The 19,768-nt window shown below is 31.0% G+C and overlaps 1 protein-coding gene and 1 long non-coding RNA gene across 2 annotated transcripts; both read right to left on the bottom strand.

The window, feature by feature from the left end:
• Positions 1-7,607: 7,607 nt before the first annotated feature.
• On the bottom strand, positions 7,608-12,014 carry LOC111694720 (uncharacterized). Its single transcript, XR_002763696.1, has 4 exons — positions 11,944-12,014; positions 11,645-11,691; positions 10,775-10,829; positions 7,608-8,350 (listed from the first exon to the last, which is right to left on the bottom strand). It is a non-coding gene; the product is annotated as an uncharacterized LOC111694720 (long non-coding RNA).
• Positions 12,015-15,330: 3,316 nt separating this feature from the next.
• On the bottom strand, positions 15,331-17,150 carry LOC111694707 (cilia- and flagella-associated protein 251). The gene is made up of 3 exons (XM_023463696.1): positions 16,996-17,150; positions 15,682-15,855; positions 15,331-15,422 (listed from the first exon to the last, which is right to left on the bottom strand). The coding sequence occupies exons 1-3, from the start codon at positions 17,111-17,113 to the stop codon at positions 15,355-15,357; spliced, it is 360 nt and encodes a 119-aa protein (XP_023319464.1). The 5' UTR covers positions 17,114-17,150; the 3' UTR covers positions 15,331-15,354.
• Positions 17,151-19,768: the final 2,618 nt, after the last annotated feature.

The following is a 19,768-nucleotide window of genomic DNA, read 5'->3' as shown; positions in this document are numbered from 1 at the left end:
CGGGGTGGTTCTAGAAAAGTGCATGGATACGGGACTGGATATTTATCCGGGGTGGTTGGTAACCATGGTACCAGGCCGCTAAAACTGCCTGAACTGTCGGACTTGCGACGCATCATGCGCATCAAGCCGAAAACCAAAACACAGAATTAAATACATAGGTGTCCAGATACTAAGATATTTGCAAAAGGGGGAGGGGAGGGGGGCTTTAAACTAAACTAAGCTAAACAAAACTACACTGAACTGAACAAGTTAATATATGTTTTTTTTTGTATATTTAAAATCAATTATAACAGAAGATTTAAATACAAAATCAACATAAATTTCTGCCAAATCTAACAAAAATCATAAGTTAAAAAAAAGTGTACTTTGTAATTGCTTTTAAAGTTTGATAGTGAATTCCTTTGACCACGGCAACATTATGTGCATTAGGGTTATTTTCCAAAAAAAAGTGTTGTAAAAAATGAGAAAAAATTTAACGTCTAAATACGGTGCAAAATTCTAAATTCTGAATTTATATTTGTTTAGTTTAAATTAGTTTGTATCACAACCATTTTAGAGAGGTTTAGTTTAGTTTATTTTGGTTTCATTTAGTTTAGTTTAGTTTAGTTAGCTTAGTTTAGTTTATTTTAGTTTAAATTAGTTTAGTTTAGTTTAGTTTAGTTTAGTTTAATTTAGTTTAGCTTAGATTAGTTATAGTTCAGTTTAGTTTAGTTTAGTTTAGTTTAGTTTAGTTTAGTTTAGTTTAGTTTAGTTTAGCTTAGATTAGTTATAGTTCAGTTTAGTTTAGTTGACTTGAGTTTAGTTTAGTTTTATAGTTTAGTTTAGTTTAGTTTAGTTTAATTGACTTTAGTTTAGTTTAGTTATAGTTTAGTTTATTTGGATTAAGTTTAGTTTAATTTATTATTATTATTATGATTATTAATGCAATAAACATGTTACATTGATTAAACTCTATATAAAGTAAGATATTGAATTTTTGGCAATTGAAAAAATTACGTAATTCCATGCATTTTACTTCCGACATTACACCGAAAAAATCATATTATTGTTTGCTATGCCATATGTCATAGATTTAAGTTCTTCATTTATAAAAAATATTTATCAACTTAATTAAACTTTTCAGTAAACAGAGATATATTTATCTGTTAAATTGTTTTATTATGTATCTAGTCAATATATACTTAAAGTTTACAATGCAGAGATCTAACTATTTGTTAAATTGTTTTAATATTTTTGTATCATTTTTGTCTTGAGTTGATACGATCAAACAAAAGGTTATTTAATGATTCGACTGTTTTGTTAGTTATTATTTATTACAATTTACGTGGTCGGCAGTTAAATTAAAGCATTTAACATAAAATGCAGTCAATGTGTTAAATATGTTCCAAAATCGTATTTTTAATCAAAGAAAGAAACAATTGTTGAAAGAAAATGTACAGTCGTCTCCGAAGTCTCATTACCTAATAGTAGAGAAACCAAGAATATAAATTTCCGTAAATCCATTTTTCCCCTATTTATTAAACGGCATTTTATTAAACCTGAAAAAAAATTATTATGTGCCTTAAAAAAAGTTTTTGCTGAATTTCAGGCTTATAAGTCTAATTCCGTGCCGGGATTTAAGATTTAGGTTTTCAAAAGTGCAAAAATTCACTATAGCGAAAGAATTTTTAAAACATGTCGATATTGCATGAGATTAAGGTATCAAAAGATTCGCCCATGGAAAATTTCGGTGAGTGTCGTCCATTTGTTTTTGTTTCAATATTTTCAAAATTTGTTTTTTATATTGGCCCAAAAAAAATAAGGGACAAATTATTCTCAAAAATCAGTTTTCGCTTCCAATTTATAAGTGAATGTCAATTGTATATCTTTTTTCTTTGAATAAATCTTGATGATAATAATAATTTGTTTAATTATTAACGAATTTTTACTATTTTAAAAATTCTAAATTCCGTGTTTCTCGGATCTTTTGGTTCCTATTCAGATCAATTTTGAAGAGTTTTGCGTTTGTCACTGAGTCAATTTTGTTCTTCATAAAAACCGGTTTTCGGGAGGCAATTTCTACTTTGGTAAAAATCGGGGTTTTTTAGATGTTGTTATAATTTCTAAAACCATCGAATATTTTTCGTCGTAACCTAAATTCCTCTTTCATTTTACTAGTAGTTTAAATATTTCTGAAAAAGTCAAACCTTTCCATTTTTTGTTTCTGGAGATTGAAACAGTCGGATTGTAATTTTAAGTGTTTCACTCAAAGGAACTGAGTTTTTGCCGCAAACTCAGATTTTTAAAATTCCTAGATCTTTGCAACCCGATGACGTAGATACAGTTTGATATTTCAAATCATGAGTTCTTTTGTTATATCAATTATTCTAAGTTTGAAATATCAAAGGTTTACGCCATCAGGTTGCTTAAAGGAATAGAAAATTTGAAATTTGAGTTTGTGACAAAAACTCAATTTCTTTGTTATCGATGAACGGAAAACGTTCAATTTAATGTCACGAGCTGGGGAAGACAGCGGCCCTAAGCTTTAAAATTTTCCCCTTCCATCCCAAATATTGACTTTATCCTCTCTCGGCAGCTGCATGAGCTACAACCGTACGGTCTTCCATGCCGCAGCAAGGCAGTTATTACGTGTGTAAATAGTGCATTGAAAATGATGTAAAATTTATTAGTCTTAAAAAACTTATAAAATTTCTTAAAGGTATGATTTTTCGCGTACTGCACCAGGATCTTAAAAAATTGCAATTTCAATGCCCTAAATTATCACTTGAAAACGTAATAACTGTCAGATGACTCAAACAATGTGGCATGGAAGATCCTGCGGTTGTGGTTCATGGCTGCCGAAAGACAAAAAAAGAAAATAAGTGACATGGAAGGGGAAAATGTTGTGGCTTATGACCGCCTGCCTTCACCCCGCTCATGTCACACGTGCCAATTAATTATCTTCATCGAATAAAAACACTTTTTCAACTTCCAAATGTACCCAACGATCTTTTCAAAGTTTAAAGGTTTTTTTTCTCAAAAAAAATCTTTCAATTTTACGTCTTGTATTGCCCATTCAAGTTCTTTGAATATGAACCTGCTGGATATTCCATGATGTCAAGATGTAAGATAAACTGAAGGTGATCATAAATCTGATTGGTTGACAATCCTATCTAAATATAATCTATACACTACAAACCAGACCGTGGTATTGCAGTGCCGGAAAATGGGGAGTGGGGGGGGGGGGCAGAATGTAAAAATCAGGGAATGGTTATATTTGATAAAGGCCGCGGCGCAAGAAAGATACAATCTTAATTTCGCTTGTCCCTATATCTTTGCAACCTGATGGTGTAAACCTTGATATTTCATACTTAGCCTATTTTATCTGTCAGAATTCAAAGTTTGAAATATCAAACTACTACGACAAATCCGGATGCAGATATAAAGGGATGAGAAAATCAGAGTGTGTGTGGAGAAATCAGTTCCATTAGTAAACATAGATGTGGGGTTCCCTGTGTCCTTGGAATAAGAAAAAGGATAAAATTTTGTGCAAATCGAATTTTAACAAACAAAGTACATTTCAGGTAATTTGGTCGCTTTGTCGGCCCTCACATACTCGACACGAAGCTTGACAGTTCAGAGACGACTTAAATTTTTTATTTTGATCCATTAAGCAGTTTGTGGTATTCATTTGTAAATCTATTTTTACAAGAAAGATTGTGTAATTCATATTAGCTTTTAAGGGCGCTTCTTGTCCATCTTCCATTTTAACTTTTAATCGTGGCTTTATCTGTGAGCATCTTTTCTGACAATAGACAACAACAACAATAGTTTTGATTTGACAATAGTTTTATGCGCATTTTTAGAATTTAACAAAAATCAAAAACTTTCGGACAAAATTTTATGTAATTTTCAGCATTCATAAACGTCTTCCCTGGAGTCATGTGAGGTCCCAAACAAAATCGATCGGTTCAGTCGTTTTGACGTTTATTGGATACAAACTTACAGACAAACAGACAAGCAAAGTATATATTCAGAAATTTTAGATTAATAATACTATAAAGTTCGCATGGGGTGAACATTAATCATATATCAAATCCCTTTAGTCTTGGGATTTCCAAAATGTCATCTGCCATCTTTGTGCTTCAAAAATTCTCAAAGATATAAAAGTCATAATTAAAGAATTTTAATAATAAATTTCAAATCTTTATTTTTAAAAACATTTTTTGCTTTCTACAGTGAAACCCTTAATAACGAATACATCGGAAGAAATTATTAAATGTCGTCTTTAAAATTTACTATAATTCGTAAATTTCAGTATTTGTGAAAATAAATAATAGCCATGAATATGTGGGAACAGTTTTAAAGATTTCCATATAATCATTTAATTAAAAAACTAAATATCTGCAACATTCCATTACCAGAAAGTGAAAAATACGACATTTGATGACTTCTTTCGATGTATTCGTTATTAAGGGTTTCACTGTACTTTATTTTGAAATCTTTTGCATTTGCAATGTCAAAAAGTACATTTAAAAGAATAAGTTTCCCATGATTCTTAAGAAAACTCTGAGCTTGTTAAGTGTCGTAGAAAACTCTGAGCTTGTTAAGTGTCGTAGAAAACTCTGAGCTTGTTAAGTGTCGTAGAAAATTGCATTTTCAAACAAAGTATTTCTTTCTCGAAGTTGGCGAGAATTCACCAATAGAAAACAACTCTTTGCCAAAAATTCATGATTAATTAAACTTGCACCAACATTCTATACATTATAATCTAACACAGTAATCTGGGTTTAATTGCAGTGTATGAAGTTTATATCAATACAATGAAGACGACAATAAATTTTAATTTATAAGCTTTTTTAAAAATTAAAGTTTAGAAGTAAAAAAAAATTGTTAATTGACAGCTTCTCTTTTTTCCATGTTATACGTGCATTAATACTGTTGGAAAGCTGCTGAGTAGAAATCAAAATGAGAAATCATTACAATTAAGAAGTCTGTCCATAGCATACAGTGAAACCAGAAAACGATGGAAGAGAAAGATGACATTATAGCAATATTTAAGCGGTTTAATGTTGTTACAAAGCAAGTATTTTTACTGGTAACTTAGCAAAGCACAATTAAAGGGGAAAAGGGTCTATTAATACACTGTACAATTGCCGTGTCTAATGTTCATTGTTCATTGAACTAGTTTAATTGTCCTAACTTGAGTTTAAGGGTCGTCTTCCTATTACAGAGTTTTCTGGTTATCACTGTATTATTCCATAAAAAACCTACAGGAAACCTTGAATTTAGGAAAAAAGACCGTTTTAACCCAGAATTTTGGAGAAATCGAAAGAATTTATAAAATGTCGTATTGACAATATTTCAATGGGTTTTATACTTTCTCAGCAGTTATTATGAAAATTAATAAATATCCATGGTATGTGCGGAAACAGTTTTGATTTGAAGAGCTCATTATAATTATTTAATTAAAGAAACAACATATCTGCAGCATTTCATTAACAGTATGGTTTGGAAAACGTCATTTTATAATTTCTTTCGGTTCCTCCGAAGTTTTGAGTTTAATTTTACCACATTGGTAAAATGTCTCTGAAGTTGATATCTGAGGATGATATAAACGCGATCGATAATTTAACAGCATACTTTATAGGTCTTAACCTTAATACAATCAAGTGGTTCTTAAACTTATTTTGCATTCATCATTTATAGAAACACACAAACAAACATTAAACCCCGTTGAAGTTTAAAAGAAAAAAACTCGAAAGTAGAACTATTTGAAAGACGACTTTCTCATGAACCTTAATCTTCTAACAGAATGCATATTTTGATATACAGGGTATCCCACGAAATATGACAGTTGGTGAAAGGTTTAAAATGTCTTCTTCCATAATTTGTTTTATACCAAAGAAAATAATTTTAAAATATTGTATGGGAGTCATCTTAAAGTAAAGTTAATTTCAAAGTAAAATATATTTGACTGAAAGATTTTTTTGACAAATTAATGTACAAAAAGTCTTTAATATCTAATACAGTATATGGAAGAAGACATTCAAAACTATTCACCAACCTTCATGTTTCGTGGGACACCCTGTATCTAAGTTCTACGACATTGGTGTTGCTAGTCCTACGTTTAGGAATTTGCGATGGAATTTGTGGCAAAGACTCAATTTCTTTCAAAAATCGTTTCATTATCATGTTAACAATTGTGTCATTGTAATGATAACAATTTTTAATGTTTACTAATCGTGTTAGTGTTAAAGGTTTCAGTCTAAAGATCGAAACATCCTTGTAATGACGCGAAATACGTTTACCACCCTTAATATTTAAGTATGCAATAAAGTGTTTATTTTTCATAGAATTTTAACAATGATAGTTGTTTATATTAAAGAATGAAGATAACTTTCGATTTCAATTTTTGATTTCTACTAAGGTTTCAAACAGTATGGATACACGCAAACAGGGAAACAAAGAAAAGCTGTCTGCAATTAACAGCTTCTCTTTGTTTAATTTAATTTTTGGATTAGAAAAAAAGCTTTTTAGAAATAAAGTTTTAAATAAAACGTCGTCTACATTGTATTTATATAAACGCCGACCGCTGTATCGTACAAAAATCCTTTTTATGAATGAAGCAGTTTAGTTCATTCGTTTTTGTTCAAGCCAGGGCAAACGAGGGGGGGAAGGCGACCCGCACCCGTTTTACCTCCCACCCGCAGATGACGTCACAAAATGGGATTTACGGCATGCGCTTACTATTGTGCCGTCCGACCCTCACCCATTTTGCCTTACGGCAAAATGTATTAATTTGTACATGCATTTATTTTCAGCCTGAAGATTGTTTTTATTTCTGTACGGCAGCGTCAGGCAGGCACTACTAGTTTCAGCAAAAATTTGATAATTTTAAAATATAAATTTTAATTGGATTCACAATAAATTTACCCTTTTTTTAATTAAAGCATATTCTTTTCCTGAATCGCACGCCAAAATGCGAGATTTTATTTGAGAAATTATTTTTATTTAGTGTTAAAAAAAAATTTCCAGTAGATTATCGTGAGCCCTTATATGATTAAATATATTGATAAAGACTATACTACGAAAAACCGCATTTATCTTATGAATACTAATGCGGGTCGGAAGACATGTATGGGTAAGTGACGTATATAGTGCAATGCCGCAAATACAATCTTCACTAACTTTGATCAGAATTTTCAAAACTATCGCTTTTTTCAGCGTGAAAATGTGTTACTATTACAAATAAAAAGTACGATGAATAAGTTCTTTATATGATAGATACCATGACGTCTTTATAAATTTAAATTAATGCTTCATTTGTCTATAATTAAATTAAAAATTTTGCCGGAAGGCAAAACTGGTGAGGGTCGAACGCCACAGGGGTTATTGCGCATGCCACAAATCCTTTTTTGTGACGTCCATGCGGGCCGAAGAAAAACGGGTGCGGGTCACCTCCCCCCCCCACACTCCCCCTCGCCAAACCGATTTTACTGCATTATAAATCTATGTATAAGCGAGCGTAAAAAAATCATTTTTTAGCTTTTTATTTATGGCACTAATAATAAGATTTTGTTGTGAAATAAGTACAATTATATAACAATATATTCATAAATGTAAAACGTATTTATATAATATATTATATATTTTTTTTATACAATACATACAATTAATTACTTAAACAAAATTGTGCGCAATCTTAGATGCAATTAACATAAAACAGAGTCTGTATAATAAACATGGGAATTTAGTGACAACAATTAATGTTTATTGTTGTTATTTGAATTTAATAAAAACCAAACCTTATTTAAAATGTAATATTATGAGATTTGCATAAGACACACATGAGATCTTTATGCTTGGATGAAAAAAGTTTTAAAAAATGCATCTCTTTTTTTCTGCAACGGCTAACCTGATTTAGAAGTCATTTTTCTGTTTAAGAAAAATAATAATAGCTTTTCATTTAGTAGTCGTTCCTTAGGTCCCATTTTAAAGAAATATATTGCAACACAAACACTGAGAAAGAAAAAAATATTTTACAAATAGAAATTTTTAAGTTTTAAATTTTAATTAAAGATGAATATTGTGAAGAAAGATATGCCATATTATCGGCTGGAAATCTCCATTTTTTGATGATAATTTTTAAAGAAGCAAGAAATCGAGAGAGTTTAAACTATATGGCACACCACATATTGGCATACAATGATATTAATTAAATTTTCAGGCGGGAAATATATGCGTTAAAATAACAATATAAACACTAAAATTTATTTTCTGGCATCCATTCTATTCATCGCTCCTTGGGAACCGTTTTCCCCTTGAACCCGTTCACGTAGCCGTCAGACTTGGGGTCAACTCGTCCTTCCTAAAAATTTAAAGGGACTGTTAGATTTAAAGGGACTGTTAATTTAAAGGGACTGTTAATTTAAAGGGACTGTTAATTTAAAGGGACTGTTAATTTAAAGAAAGTTTTCTGAACTGTATCCAGGCTGGGCTATTTTTGTCAGATATAGGCCGGGGAAAGGGGTGTTTCCCCCCCTCTCTCCCAATGATTTTGCCTTTGAGTTGAGACACGGGAGTTTGATATATGTCCTAAGTCCAACTTTTCAAGGCTTGTTCATTACAAAAAAATAGACAGCTCTAACTTTAATGGTTACTGGTTAGGGTACAATTGAGGCTTTTTAAAAAGTTCTAAAAGTACGTCGGAAAAATGTTTAAAAATAATTGTATTTAATTTTGACGAAAATTAACATGTGACACATGTTATTACATCCATTTTTCAAAGGCTTTTTAAATATATGAAGTTTAGCTTAGTAGCTTAATTAATAAAAAAGTTATTTAGCATTTCTGATTTTTTTAACACCGACCCGCCGTTTGACTTTCCTCCACCCTACCCTATGCATAAAAAAGATTTTATCAAAATTTGTTTACAACTATATGATGTTGAAAAAGTGAAGAAGCTTAAGTTTAGTAATACGGATATTTGGCATAAATTCCTCAGAGTACGTACGCATTTTTTATCAATCAGTGCAGTCCGCTCAAATTCCGAGTTTTCTGGTTCGATTTTCATTTTCATTAAAATTTTAGAAAATAAAAAATGCTTTTTTTATAGAAAAGTAGGTGATGACTGGTTGGCAAGTATTACAATATGTCATGTTGTGTAGTAAACCATATTTCAATATATTAATATTATTACAAGATAAGATTGGTTCCCAATACAATTCACTCCCACAATCTAATCAATGGTTTCCCCAATACAGGGGAGTAAAAAGTTTCTTTTCCTTTATTTATAAAAAATACTTCATATTTTCTAAAAAAACTTCACGTCCAAAAAATCCAAAAAATATTATTTATTTTCCGCTAAAAAACATTGTTTTTAGAGTTTCCACCAAAATGAACGATGTACATAAATAACTTTCAAACTCTGACTAAAATAAAATGAGGAGAGAAAATGTTATCTATTAAAAAATTGTATCCTAACCCCATTAATGTTTGCCAACATGATATTAATACAAATATGCATTGAAAACAAATAGAGAAAATAAGATTTTACTTATTAAGCTTTAAATTTTTATTATGATAAATTATTGATACAAAGGTACTGAGTTTTTGTCACAAACTCTACTTTTCTAATCTCTATATCTTTGCTACTCAAGACCTTTGATATTTCAAACTATGAATTCTGTAAGACCAAAAAAATTTAAGTTTTAAATATCAAGGGATTACATCATCAGATTGTAAAGATATGGGGATTAGACAATTTAATTTTGTGACAAAAACTCAGTTTATTATATTCATTTCAATCATTTATTTTTATTCTTTTCTTATGTTTTTTAAAAAGACATAAAAATTCACGCTAATTAAAGATTATTTTTTAAGACTAAATGTTGTTTCAATGTTTTTTTTTAACTGTGCAGTGATATTAAGTTTTTGTAAATTTTGGTAAGTTTAAATGTCGTCTTTTATATTTATTCTTCAAAAGAAAAATCTATTCAATGTTGTTTAATAAAAAGTGTATTGTGTGTCACATATATATTACATAAATTAAATACACAGGGAGTGAAGAAAAAATCATGTACAAAAATTAGATAATTTAAAGTTTAAACATATTGTTTGTAAATATGTCTGTTTGTTTGTTTATGTATTATTGAATGTTGTATAATGTATATGTAAGCAGATTAGTATTATTCAAGACTGTTGTTATAGAGTGGAAAGTCTGATTCACAACGGTACCCTTAAAAGCTTTGTCTGATCAAATTGGATTAGAGATGTTCATGTTTTTGATTTTGACAAATAATTATTTACAATTTTGATTTTTCTACAAATTGGATTTGCGCAAAATCTACTGCTGCACAGAAAGCCAACCCTATGTAGAATTATCAGTATTGATCACTTGTCAAGCTAAAAGAAGGCGTTATCTTCTATATTTTCTATCTGATGATACCGTTGTGAATCTGATCTTCTACATATTCTATCTGATGGTACCGTTGTGAATCTGATCTTCTATATATTCTATCTGATGATACCGTTGTGAATCTGATCTTCTACATATTCTATCTGATGATACCGTTGTGAATCGGGTGAGCCCATCTTTAAATCGAGAGTCGCTTGAAAATACACGACAATCCAGTTAATCGACTGATTTCAGCTTTGAATAAAAAACTAATTGTCCAAAGATCGAAGTCGAATTTTTGGCTTTTTCCAAGAAGATGTTTACCCTTCAGAGGCAAAATTTATAGATTTCACCGTTATTAAGCTTTTTAAAGCTTTTATTTTGATCGACTCTTACCTTTCCTTTCCCCTTTCCAGTTGTATCAAATCTTTGTTTGTGAGTTCCTCCATATCTACAAAGTTTCAACAATTATTTATCTGAGCCAAAAAAATTCATGGATGATTTTAATCATAAATCACAAAAACTAGTACAGAAAATTTCAATGGATATAAGTTATAATGCAACATTTATGGAAAACAAATGATTGACATAATTTTGTCTCATAATTTCTGAAATCAATTTACAGTTTAATTTTACTCTTGAAGATCGAAATCCATGGTTTTCATTTTATGAGTAAAACATACGAAAAATTTCATAGGGTCTTAGGTTCTTCCTGTATTGCATTTATAAAACTTTTATAGAATATTACTTGTAAACTCTCAATTTTTGTGTAAAATTTAAAGATTTTCGGTTTGTAAATGCACTTGAGCTACTTTCTCTTTGTTTACCGAGGGCAAACATGAAACTTTAGATATAACACTTTTGTAACATTTAAACAGTTAAAGAATCTTGATTATTCTAAAACATAAAACATGTTCGCCCTACGCAGTCGGTGTTGAGAAAAGGACGAATATTAAAATGATTAAGAATTAAGACGAGTCTCAAGAAAACGCAATTATCTGCAGAATTACCCACAATGGATGAGACAGACGATTGTACAGAATTTGTTCAGTCCGTTTTCTTGCATTTGGGGTTCCTTGACCAGCCAAAACTGGCTTACTTCTGTGCTGAATCATTTGATTAATGCTCAATTGTATACAGAAACCAAAAATCAAGCTTTAAATCGTCGTATTAATAGAGTTTTGGGTTGTATTTACAGTCTCATCATTAGCGTGTAACCCTGTAAGACTGCTGTGTTTATCAATTTTTTGGGAAACCAAAAAAAACCTGGATGTGTCAGTTAATCTGTCCACTGCTGCATTTTTTGCGACGCTCTAAAAAAATATTTAACAATTCTAAGATACATTAAATTGCATTAGTTTCATTTAAAAAAATCGATTATTATTTTATTTTTTTTATTTCCACAATTTTTTACAAAATAATTCTTTTTTATTTAATGTTCAGAATTTTTTTTATAATATGCATTAAGTGAAATTAATTATTGGTATTGACATTTTTTTTGATAATAAGAATTTTATTCTTAATTGGTTCTGAAAAAGCACTTTTTTATAACATATATTTATTACCGTAGCTCCAGAAAGCCCGGGTTTACCACACTCTACAAGCTTAGTTTTCAAGGTGTTGACATGAATACCCTACCAAACCAACAGGATAAAGGAACGGAACTCATCTTTAAATGCTTTAGTAAAATTACTAAAAAAGCAGATGGAAAAAAAAAATTTTCAGGATAAGCATTTTTTCACGACTACTCGCTGTAATGCTTGTTCAATATATTTTATTTTTGACACTTTCAATTCTGATAATACTATTTCTATTGTTTGAAAACTGTTTGTCACGTAGAACCAAGGTACTAACGCAAGGAAAGTTATTTCATAGGTGTACTAATTTTTTGTACTGCAGTGTACTGTCTCTGGCTAGTAATGTAATCACAAAACGGATGTCACAGCCTGACATGGAATCCATTTTCACATAAATAATCTCTGAAATATTCTGGTCGTAGGGAAATATTACGTGAATCATCAAAATTATCAAAAATAAATGCTTTAATCCTCCTCGGATACTAGACGAACACTGATGGATCTACTCTTGCTTACAAATTCCGCCCAAAGAGAACTGGTTTTAATATGTACGTAGAGTATACATAACCGCAATTAACTTTCCTTGCATTAGTACCTTGCACAGAACTATTTTTTATTTTTATTATTATTTCGTTTTTAAGAACTAAATTATTTAAGTATTGTGTAATTTTCAAGTGTTTGTCTTTCTAATTATGTCACATTTTAGAATAAGTTTTAATTTCAAAACATTGGAAGAATCTCATTTATTTGTTGTTTATGTAAAATGTNTGAAATCTTAGAAAATAACAACAGAACTAAAATCACATAAGAATTATGAATCTTGATCGTTCTTTAACCTATTATTGTAAATATTTCTACCAGTTGATAATGATATTGGGTTGTTAAAAAGTGGTTGTACAATTACTCAAAATGCATGATCGTTTGATCGACGACTGATCCTTAACGTTCGTTGTTTAACTGTGTGGGTTAATGTGTCTATTGATGAAGAAAAAACGATAGATAGTCATTGTAACAAATTCAAATTTTAGCTTATGTAATTTATATTCTTTGGTTCCTTGGAATTTGCGATTTCTTCCAGATACTTGTTCCAGCCGGCAAAGCTGAGCTTCGGGGCGTTCCTAAAATAATTATGATGTCAAAAATGGCAGAGCATCCCAGCCTTTGAGTTGCAAAACTTTGTTGAGTTCCCCTCCTGGGCAAATTTTTGTATACGACCTGAGCTGAAAACTTTAGAATCAGATATCCTTAATTCCGATTGCTTAATCTGAGTTGAGTATCCAATGGACACACTTTTGATTTTCTTCTTAATCCTCTCCTTTTGGATATCCCTATTCCCTACTGTATAAAAGTTACTTTTGATAACAATTACAGATACTATGAATTTAAAAATATTGTAAAATTTAATTAAAATAAATTATTAAAGTTAAAACAGATACGATGCTATATTGATTAGACTAATATCCGATTGAACTATAGTCTCACAAGCAGTCTTTTAGAACAAATAAAGAAATATAAACTTAATCATGTTAATATGAACTTGTTAAAAAACATTTTTTATCACATTTGAGGACTATAGTCATTTTTAACGTTAGTCTTAATAAACATTAATCCAAAACTTACGTTTGTTCAATCGATCTTTAGTTCAATTGATATGACACCATCAACATCAGAAATGCGCAATAAATAAAAATCGGTTTTTCAAAAGTTAAAGAACGCATCTTGACATGGCACGCTGATTGGTTGAATTTAAACTTCTTTCTTGGATATCGAATGCGTATATTAACCTCATCTCGGGTTTAGGAAAACCATCAAGCATCCACCATTTTAAAGTTTTCAGCTCTGATAGCTTTTAAATTTTTTCCCCAAATAATATGGACCAATTAATTTATCTTAAAAGAATAATAATAATTAATTTCAGAATATTAATGTATTATAATTATACTAGCGAAAGGGCCCGGCATTGCCGGTAGAAAAAAAATTTTTAGCCTATGCCACCCCTAGACTACCCATTAGTGTCCACAAAAAAATCAGCCCATTTGGTCTAGCCGTTTGGCCGGCTATAGGGAATATATATTCGAATGTCTTGTTTTACTATGTAGATATCTTACTTTGCAACTTTTCTGAATGCAATCCCAGTATCTGTGGTAGAAATCTTTTTCCCATCGATAACCTAGAAAAATCCAATATTATTCTGCAGGGTAAATAAACTATATCAGATTGACTTTTATTATTATTAATATAACAATATATTATAAGATATCCCCAAACCCCTACACGTTTACTTGTACTGTATAGTTTTCAGAAAAAAACTATTTAGATTGTAAACCTTATAAAAAGATCGCATTAATATAGTCAATAATAACGAGTTTAATCACAACCTGAAATCTTATTTTATTGTGCAAATTTTCTACCAAAGAAACTGAGTTCTTTCCACTAAATCTTATTTTTTAATCCTTATACATCTTTTTGTTGTATATCCCTCCAAATTTAAAGTATCAAATATTCAAGGGTTACAACATCATGTTGCAAAGATATAGGAATTTATAGAAAATTTGGGATTGTAGCAAGAACTCAGTTCCACTGTTCATATTATTTCTGATTTTATTGTGTAAAAAGCATTCTAATATCAACAGACTGAACCTGATAATTCAGATAATTTTAATTTTAAATAAGTTTTTTTAAAGAAATAAGTCAGCACACATTAAACTTTCTTGTTACACTTGTTTTCTTAAATAGTTTAGACGATGTGCTTTTCTTAATTTCGTATTTCGCTTAGCAGTAATAACAAACAACAAATCTTATTCTTATTATATATAATCTTATAAATATATTTTTTCATCTTGAAAAGAGAAACCTATAACTTGCAAATTTTAGGCAATGAATATTTTCTATTTTACTTTTTGTAACCTTAATATATCTAATTTTAGGATATTTCCACTGTAAAGACAAAATATTTTCGACATTTTTTAGTTATTCAATCATTTTTCGTCAAAGAAAAATACGAAATAGATAGTGTGCAATTGTGCATTGAATTAAGAAATTAGTCAAAATCATTTTCCAGTTTCTTTTACATTATATTTACAACCTCTTTATACATTGGAAAACTCTTTAAAAGAATGAAGGAAATATCCCCCCACTTTATAAAAATATGTTTACTTTAATTTAGATCAATATTTTTTCGTTAAAGTTTTTTATAATTATTTATAATCACATTAGCAGTATTGTTTTTTCGTTATTATTATCCTTTATTAATATCAAAATTTTTATCAGTGCTATTATTATTATCTTTAGAAGTGTGGATAGTATCATGATTACCGTATCTAGTATATACTATCATAGATTGTGTTGATGTTATTTAAGCAGTTTATGATGATGTTATTGTTACAATTATTGTTATTTCTATCTCTTGTTAACCTTATCTCCGAATTTTGAAAACAAGCTGAACTGTTCTTTTAGCAGTGCTTTATCTGAAAAATGGCATACCATATAATTATAAAATGTTATACTTAGAATAAAATAATCTTTTAAACTTGGAAAGTCAATTTTGTCGAATTTTAAAATCTGAAGCTCATTTTTAAAGTGATACTTGTGTTTATTTATTTATTCTAAATTCGATCTTTCGATGTTTACAAAATCAGACGTTACAAAGTTGTAATATGCTCACTTCACTGAAAGATACAATCGTTTAAAGCATAATCAAAGAATTAAATCTAAATTAAAAGAAACCTGGTTCCTCTACTTTTTCTTCCTCAGCTTTTTCTTCTACTTTTTCTTCTTCAGCTCTTTCTTCTACTTTTTCTTCTACTTTTTCTTCTTCTTTCTCTTCCTTTGTTTCTTCTTCCACCTTCTCTTCTGATGCTGGCTCCTCATGCTTTTCTACTTCATCATCTGGAGTTTCATCTACAAAATTTAAAAACTGGAAATAAAATACAACTGACTAAATAAAAAACCATTTGGCGACCTATGTCAAAGGAATGTAATTACTTTGTATATTACTATGTCTTGGAGCTTGCCTGGGCCTCCCCTAGGAAGCCCAGGCCCAGGCCTAGGAAGATTTAAAGCTGCTTGGAGGTCAGGTTGAAGCTTACCAGGACCTCCCCCTGCCTGCAGGTAGATTTAAATCTTACCTGGATCTTCATCTGGTTGCAGGTCAACTTGAAACTTATCTGGACCTTTTCCTTCCCTTTAGGAGTCCTAAAGCTCTAATAGGACTCTTGAAGCTCTTAAAGCTCACCTCTACCTACCCAGCTTGCAGGTCAAATTGAAGCTTACCTGGATCTCTCACTGCCTGCAGGTCAAATTGAAGCTTACCTGGACCTCTTACTGTCTGCAGGTCAACTTCAAGCTAACCTGGATCTCTTACTGCCTTCAGGTCAAATTGAAGCTTACCTGAATCTCTCAGTGCCTGCAGGCTTACCTGGACCTCTCTCTGTCTGCAGGTCAACTTCAAGCTTACCTGGACCTCTTACTGTCTGCAGGTCAACTTCAAGCTAACCTGGATCTCTTACTGCCTTCAGGTCAAATTGAAGCTTACCTGAATCTCTCAGTGCCTGCAGGTCAACTTCAAGCTTACCTGGACCTCTCTCTACCTGCAGGTCAACTTCAAGCTTACCTGGACCTCTCACTGTTTGTAGGTCGACTTAAAGCTTACCTGGATCTCTCACTGCTTGCAGGTCAACTTCAAGCTTACCTGGACCTCCCTCTGCCTGCAGGTCAAATTGAAGCTTACCTGGACCTCTCACTGCCTTTAGGTCAACTTAAAGCTTACCTGGACTTCTCTCTGCCTGCAGGTCAACTTCAAGCTTACCTGGACCTCTCACTGTTTGCAGGTCAACTTCAAGCTTACCTGGACCTCTCTCTGTCTGCAGGTCAACTTCAAGCTTACCTGGACCTCTCAATGCCTTCAGGTAAACTTGAAGCTTACCTGGACCTCTCACTGCCTTTAGGTCAACTTAAAGCTTACCTGGACCTCTCAATGCCTGCAGGTCCATTTGAAGCTACCTGAATCTTCTGCAGCCTGAAGGTCAACCTGAAGCTTACCTGAACCTCCTGCAGCCTGAAGGTCAACCTGATCAACCTTTTCCTCCAAATCTTTCATTGTTCCCTCCTCCTGGTTCTCCTGCTCCTCCCGTGTTCCTTTTTCCTGTTCATCGCTCATCTGAAACTACAAAACAAAATTGTGAGATCCATGCTTCATTCTCTATCGATGTTCTTTGTTGGAATTATAAAAAGCGATACGACAAGAAACGGTTGAACCTATTCTCTAGTGTGGCCAATTAAGAATGAACCATAGAAATAGGTGAATTAGACATGCCTAGTTCAACTATTTTTCCATTTATTTTAAATCCAACATCAGAGCTGAAAACTTTAGAATGAGATATCCTTAATCCCGATCGATTAATTTATCTGGAGATTAATAGCAAGAGGAAAACAAGCATTATTTAATCTGGAGATTAAGAAAAAGAGTGGATTAAGCATTAATCCCAATATCCAACATTTTAAAGTTCCCAGCTCAGGACACTTAAAAATAATGATTTAAAAGATAGAAAATGAGATCAATAATTAATCCATCCAACGAAAGTGATAAACGAAGCTCATTATTTTCAATTTTACGATCTACAGAGTCTAGGTATCTTAAAAATAATGTGAAATAAAAAGCGTTAATATTTTTAATGATAATATTATTTTAACAACAAATTCTTTCCGTTTTTAAATATAATATACAATAATATATATAATAAACAAAAACTTTTTAAAAATTAGCAAAAGATGATAATTTTTGTTATGGTTTGGATTTACTTTACATAACTTGTTCATCTAAGAAAGGAGAGTGTTCAGGAGGGATGAAGGGGGATGGAGGGCACACCGGACTAACCCAGAGTGAATAGCATTCGGTTTCTTCTATTTAAAATCAAGCGTGTTTTGGTCTATATTTCAACAATCCTTTACTTTACGGATTTGTTTATTCTATACTTTTTAATTCAAAATGCATATGCCGACAAAAAAGTATTCAAGACAAAGGCTAAAAAATTATGTTTAATGGGTTAAATTGTGAGCGAAAGTCACAGCTTTCTGAAATACTGACAGAACCGTTAAATCCACGTGAGGGGGATGGAGAAGGATGAAGGGGGGAGGGAGGGGATAAAAAGCATAAAATACATTTTCCTCACTTTTATACATATGTAATTTACTTTTAGAACAGATAACAATCTGAATTGTCAACATGTTTCCATAAAATGGTGGAGGTCTTAAAGATAACCGAGTTTTGTTTATACTGAACTAACATTGGACGCAGGATACAGATAAGAAGGAACAGAGTTAAGAATATAATCCAATTAATGTAGATTTTGGAAGGTGCTCTTGTACCATTTTTCTTTTATCTTTGTACTGAGTAAATTAATTACAAACAAGGAAAGATTGGTTTTAGAAATAGGTTTAAAATATATAAGCAATCTTTATATATTGTATATTTATACATATATAATATATTTAATATATATGTATATCCATGTTGAATCTTTGAATTAGACTTCTTGAAGTAACCGAAACAACGAAGCGTAGCCGCTAACTATATATAATTAAATTCATTGCTAGTTTAAACTTGTTATAATGATTAAAACAAATAATTTAACAAGGTTTTTAACGTTAATTTTAGAAACCAATGTTGTGTATATGGATTATGCATATATTGAACTTATTGTTTCTATCTTCTAACTTTAATCTTTATTAATGCGCGGGAGGGGGTTTATCAACCAAAATTGGTATTTTATACCAGAGGCGTTTTCACCTTCCCTCACGATATATCTAGTATTTTACCATTCTTAGATATTTTTTAGTTTTGTACTTTTGAATGAATCTTAAATTATTCGTGTAATCTAGTAAAGTAGAAAAACATCCTCCGAATTGACCAAGGAGTATGGAATTGAAGGGAGATTTATCATTTAACTGACGCGGCCCACCCTCCCATATCATTATACATGCTTCGCAAACGGTACTTCACCTAAATAAGAAATATTTGTCTGATGTACAATTACTGCGTATATTTCTTATATAAATGCAAAGCATGTATAATCATATGGTATGGCGGGCCGCGTCAGTTGTATCTCCCTTCTATTCCATACTCCTTGGAATTGACTTCTAAATAATTAATTTAAAGTTGCTCTTAAAGGGACTGTAAGCGTAGTTTCAACCTCCATGCAAAGACACAAACGTAACTGATTTTAAATGGTAGCCTTTATATAATTTAACTGATCATCGAGAGCAGAGTATATTTTCTTTAATATTGAACAGCTTACAAACCAAATAATCAGATTTCAGGTGTCAATGTTACTAAAGAAAATACAAGGATAAGGCCGTCATCCACTTGAATCTTCGAGTACAGTCCCTTTTATTCTTTCTTTTCTAAAACTTTAATGTACAAAGAAAAAAGAAATTTATTTCACTTTGAACTTTAATAATTAATCCACAGTTACATGAATCATTTCTCTGAGAGAGTAAGTTCTGTGAACATTCTAAATTAGCCATTTTGGTATTGGTTTAGTCGGAGTGATTATTCCGGGTTTGTGCCCTTAAAACGCCCCAAAGACTGGAAATATTTTTCAACGATTTTAAGAATGAGCGTGATAAACTGTGATGCCATTTTGGTTTGAAGAACTTTTAAATCGCCTACAATTTTGTTGTTAAATTGCTTGTTCATATTTCTACATTAAATTATAGAAATGGTCTATATTTAGTTGATAAGAAAAAAGGAAGAGTTTGCAGTTTACATATTTTTATGCAAAGGTGCAAAATGTAATAAATGAATTAAAAACTT

Source organism: Eurytemora carolleeae, unplaced genomic scaffold (genome assembly GCF_000591075.1).
Source record: "Eurytemora carolleeae unplaced genomic scaffold, Eaff_2.0 scaffold68, whole genome shotgun sequence".
Taxonomy (NCBI): Eukaryota; Metazoa; Arthropoda; class Copepoda; order Calanoida; family Temoridae; genus Eurytemora; species Eurytemora carolleeae.
This window is presented reverse-complemented; position numbering and strand designations above follow the sequence as displayed.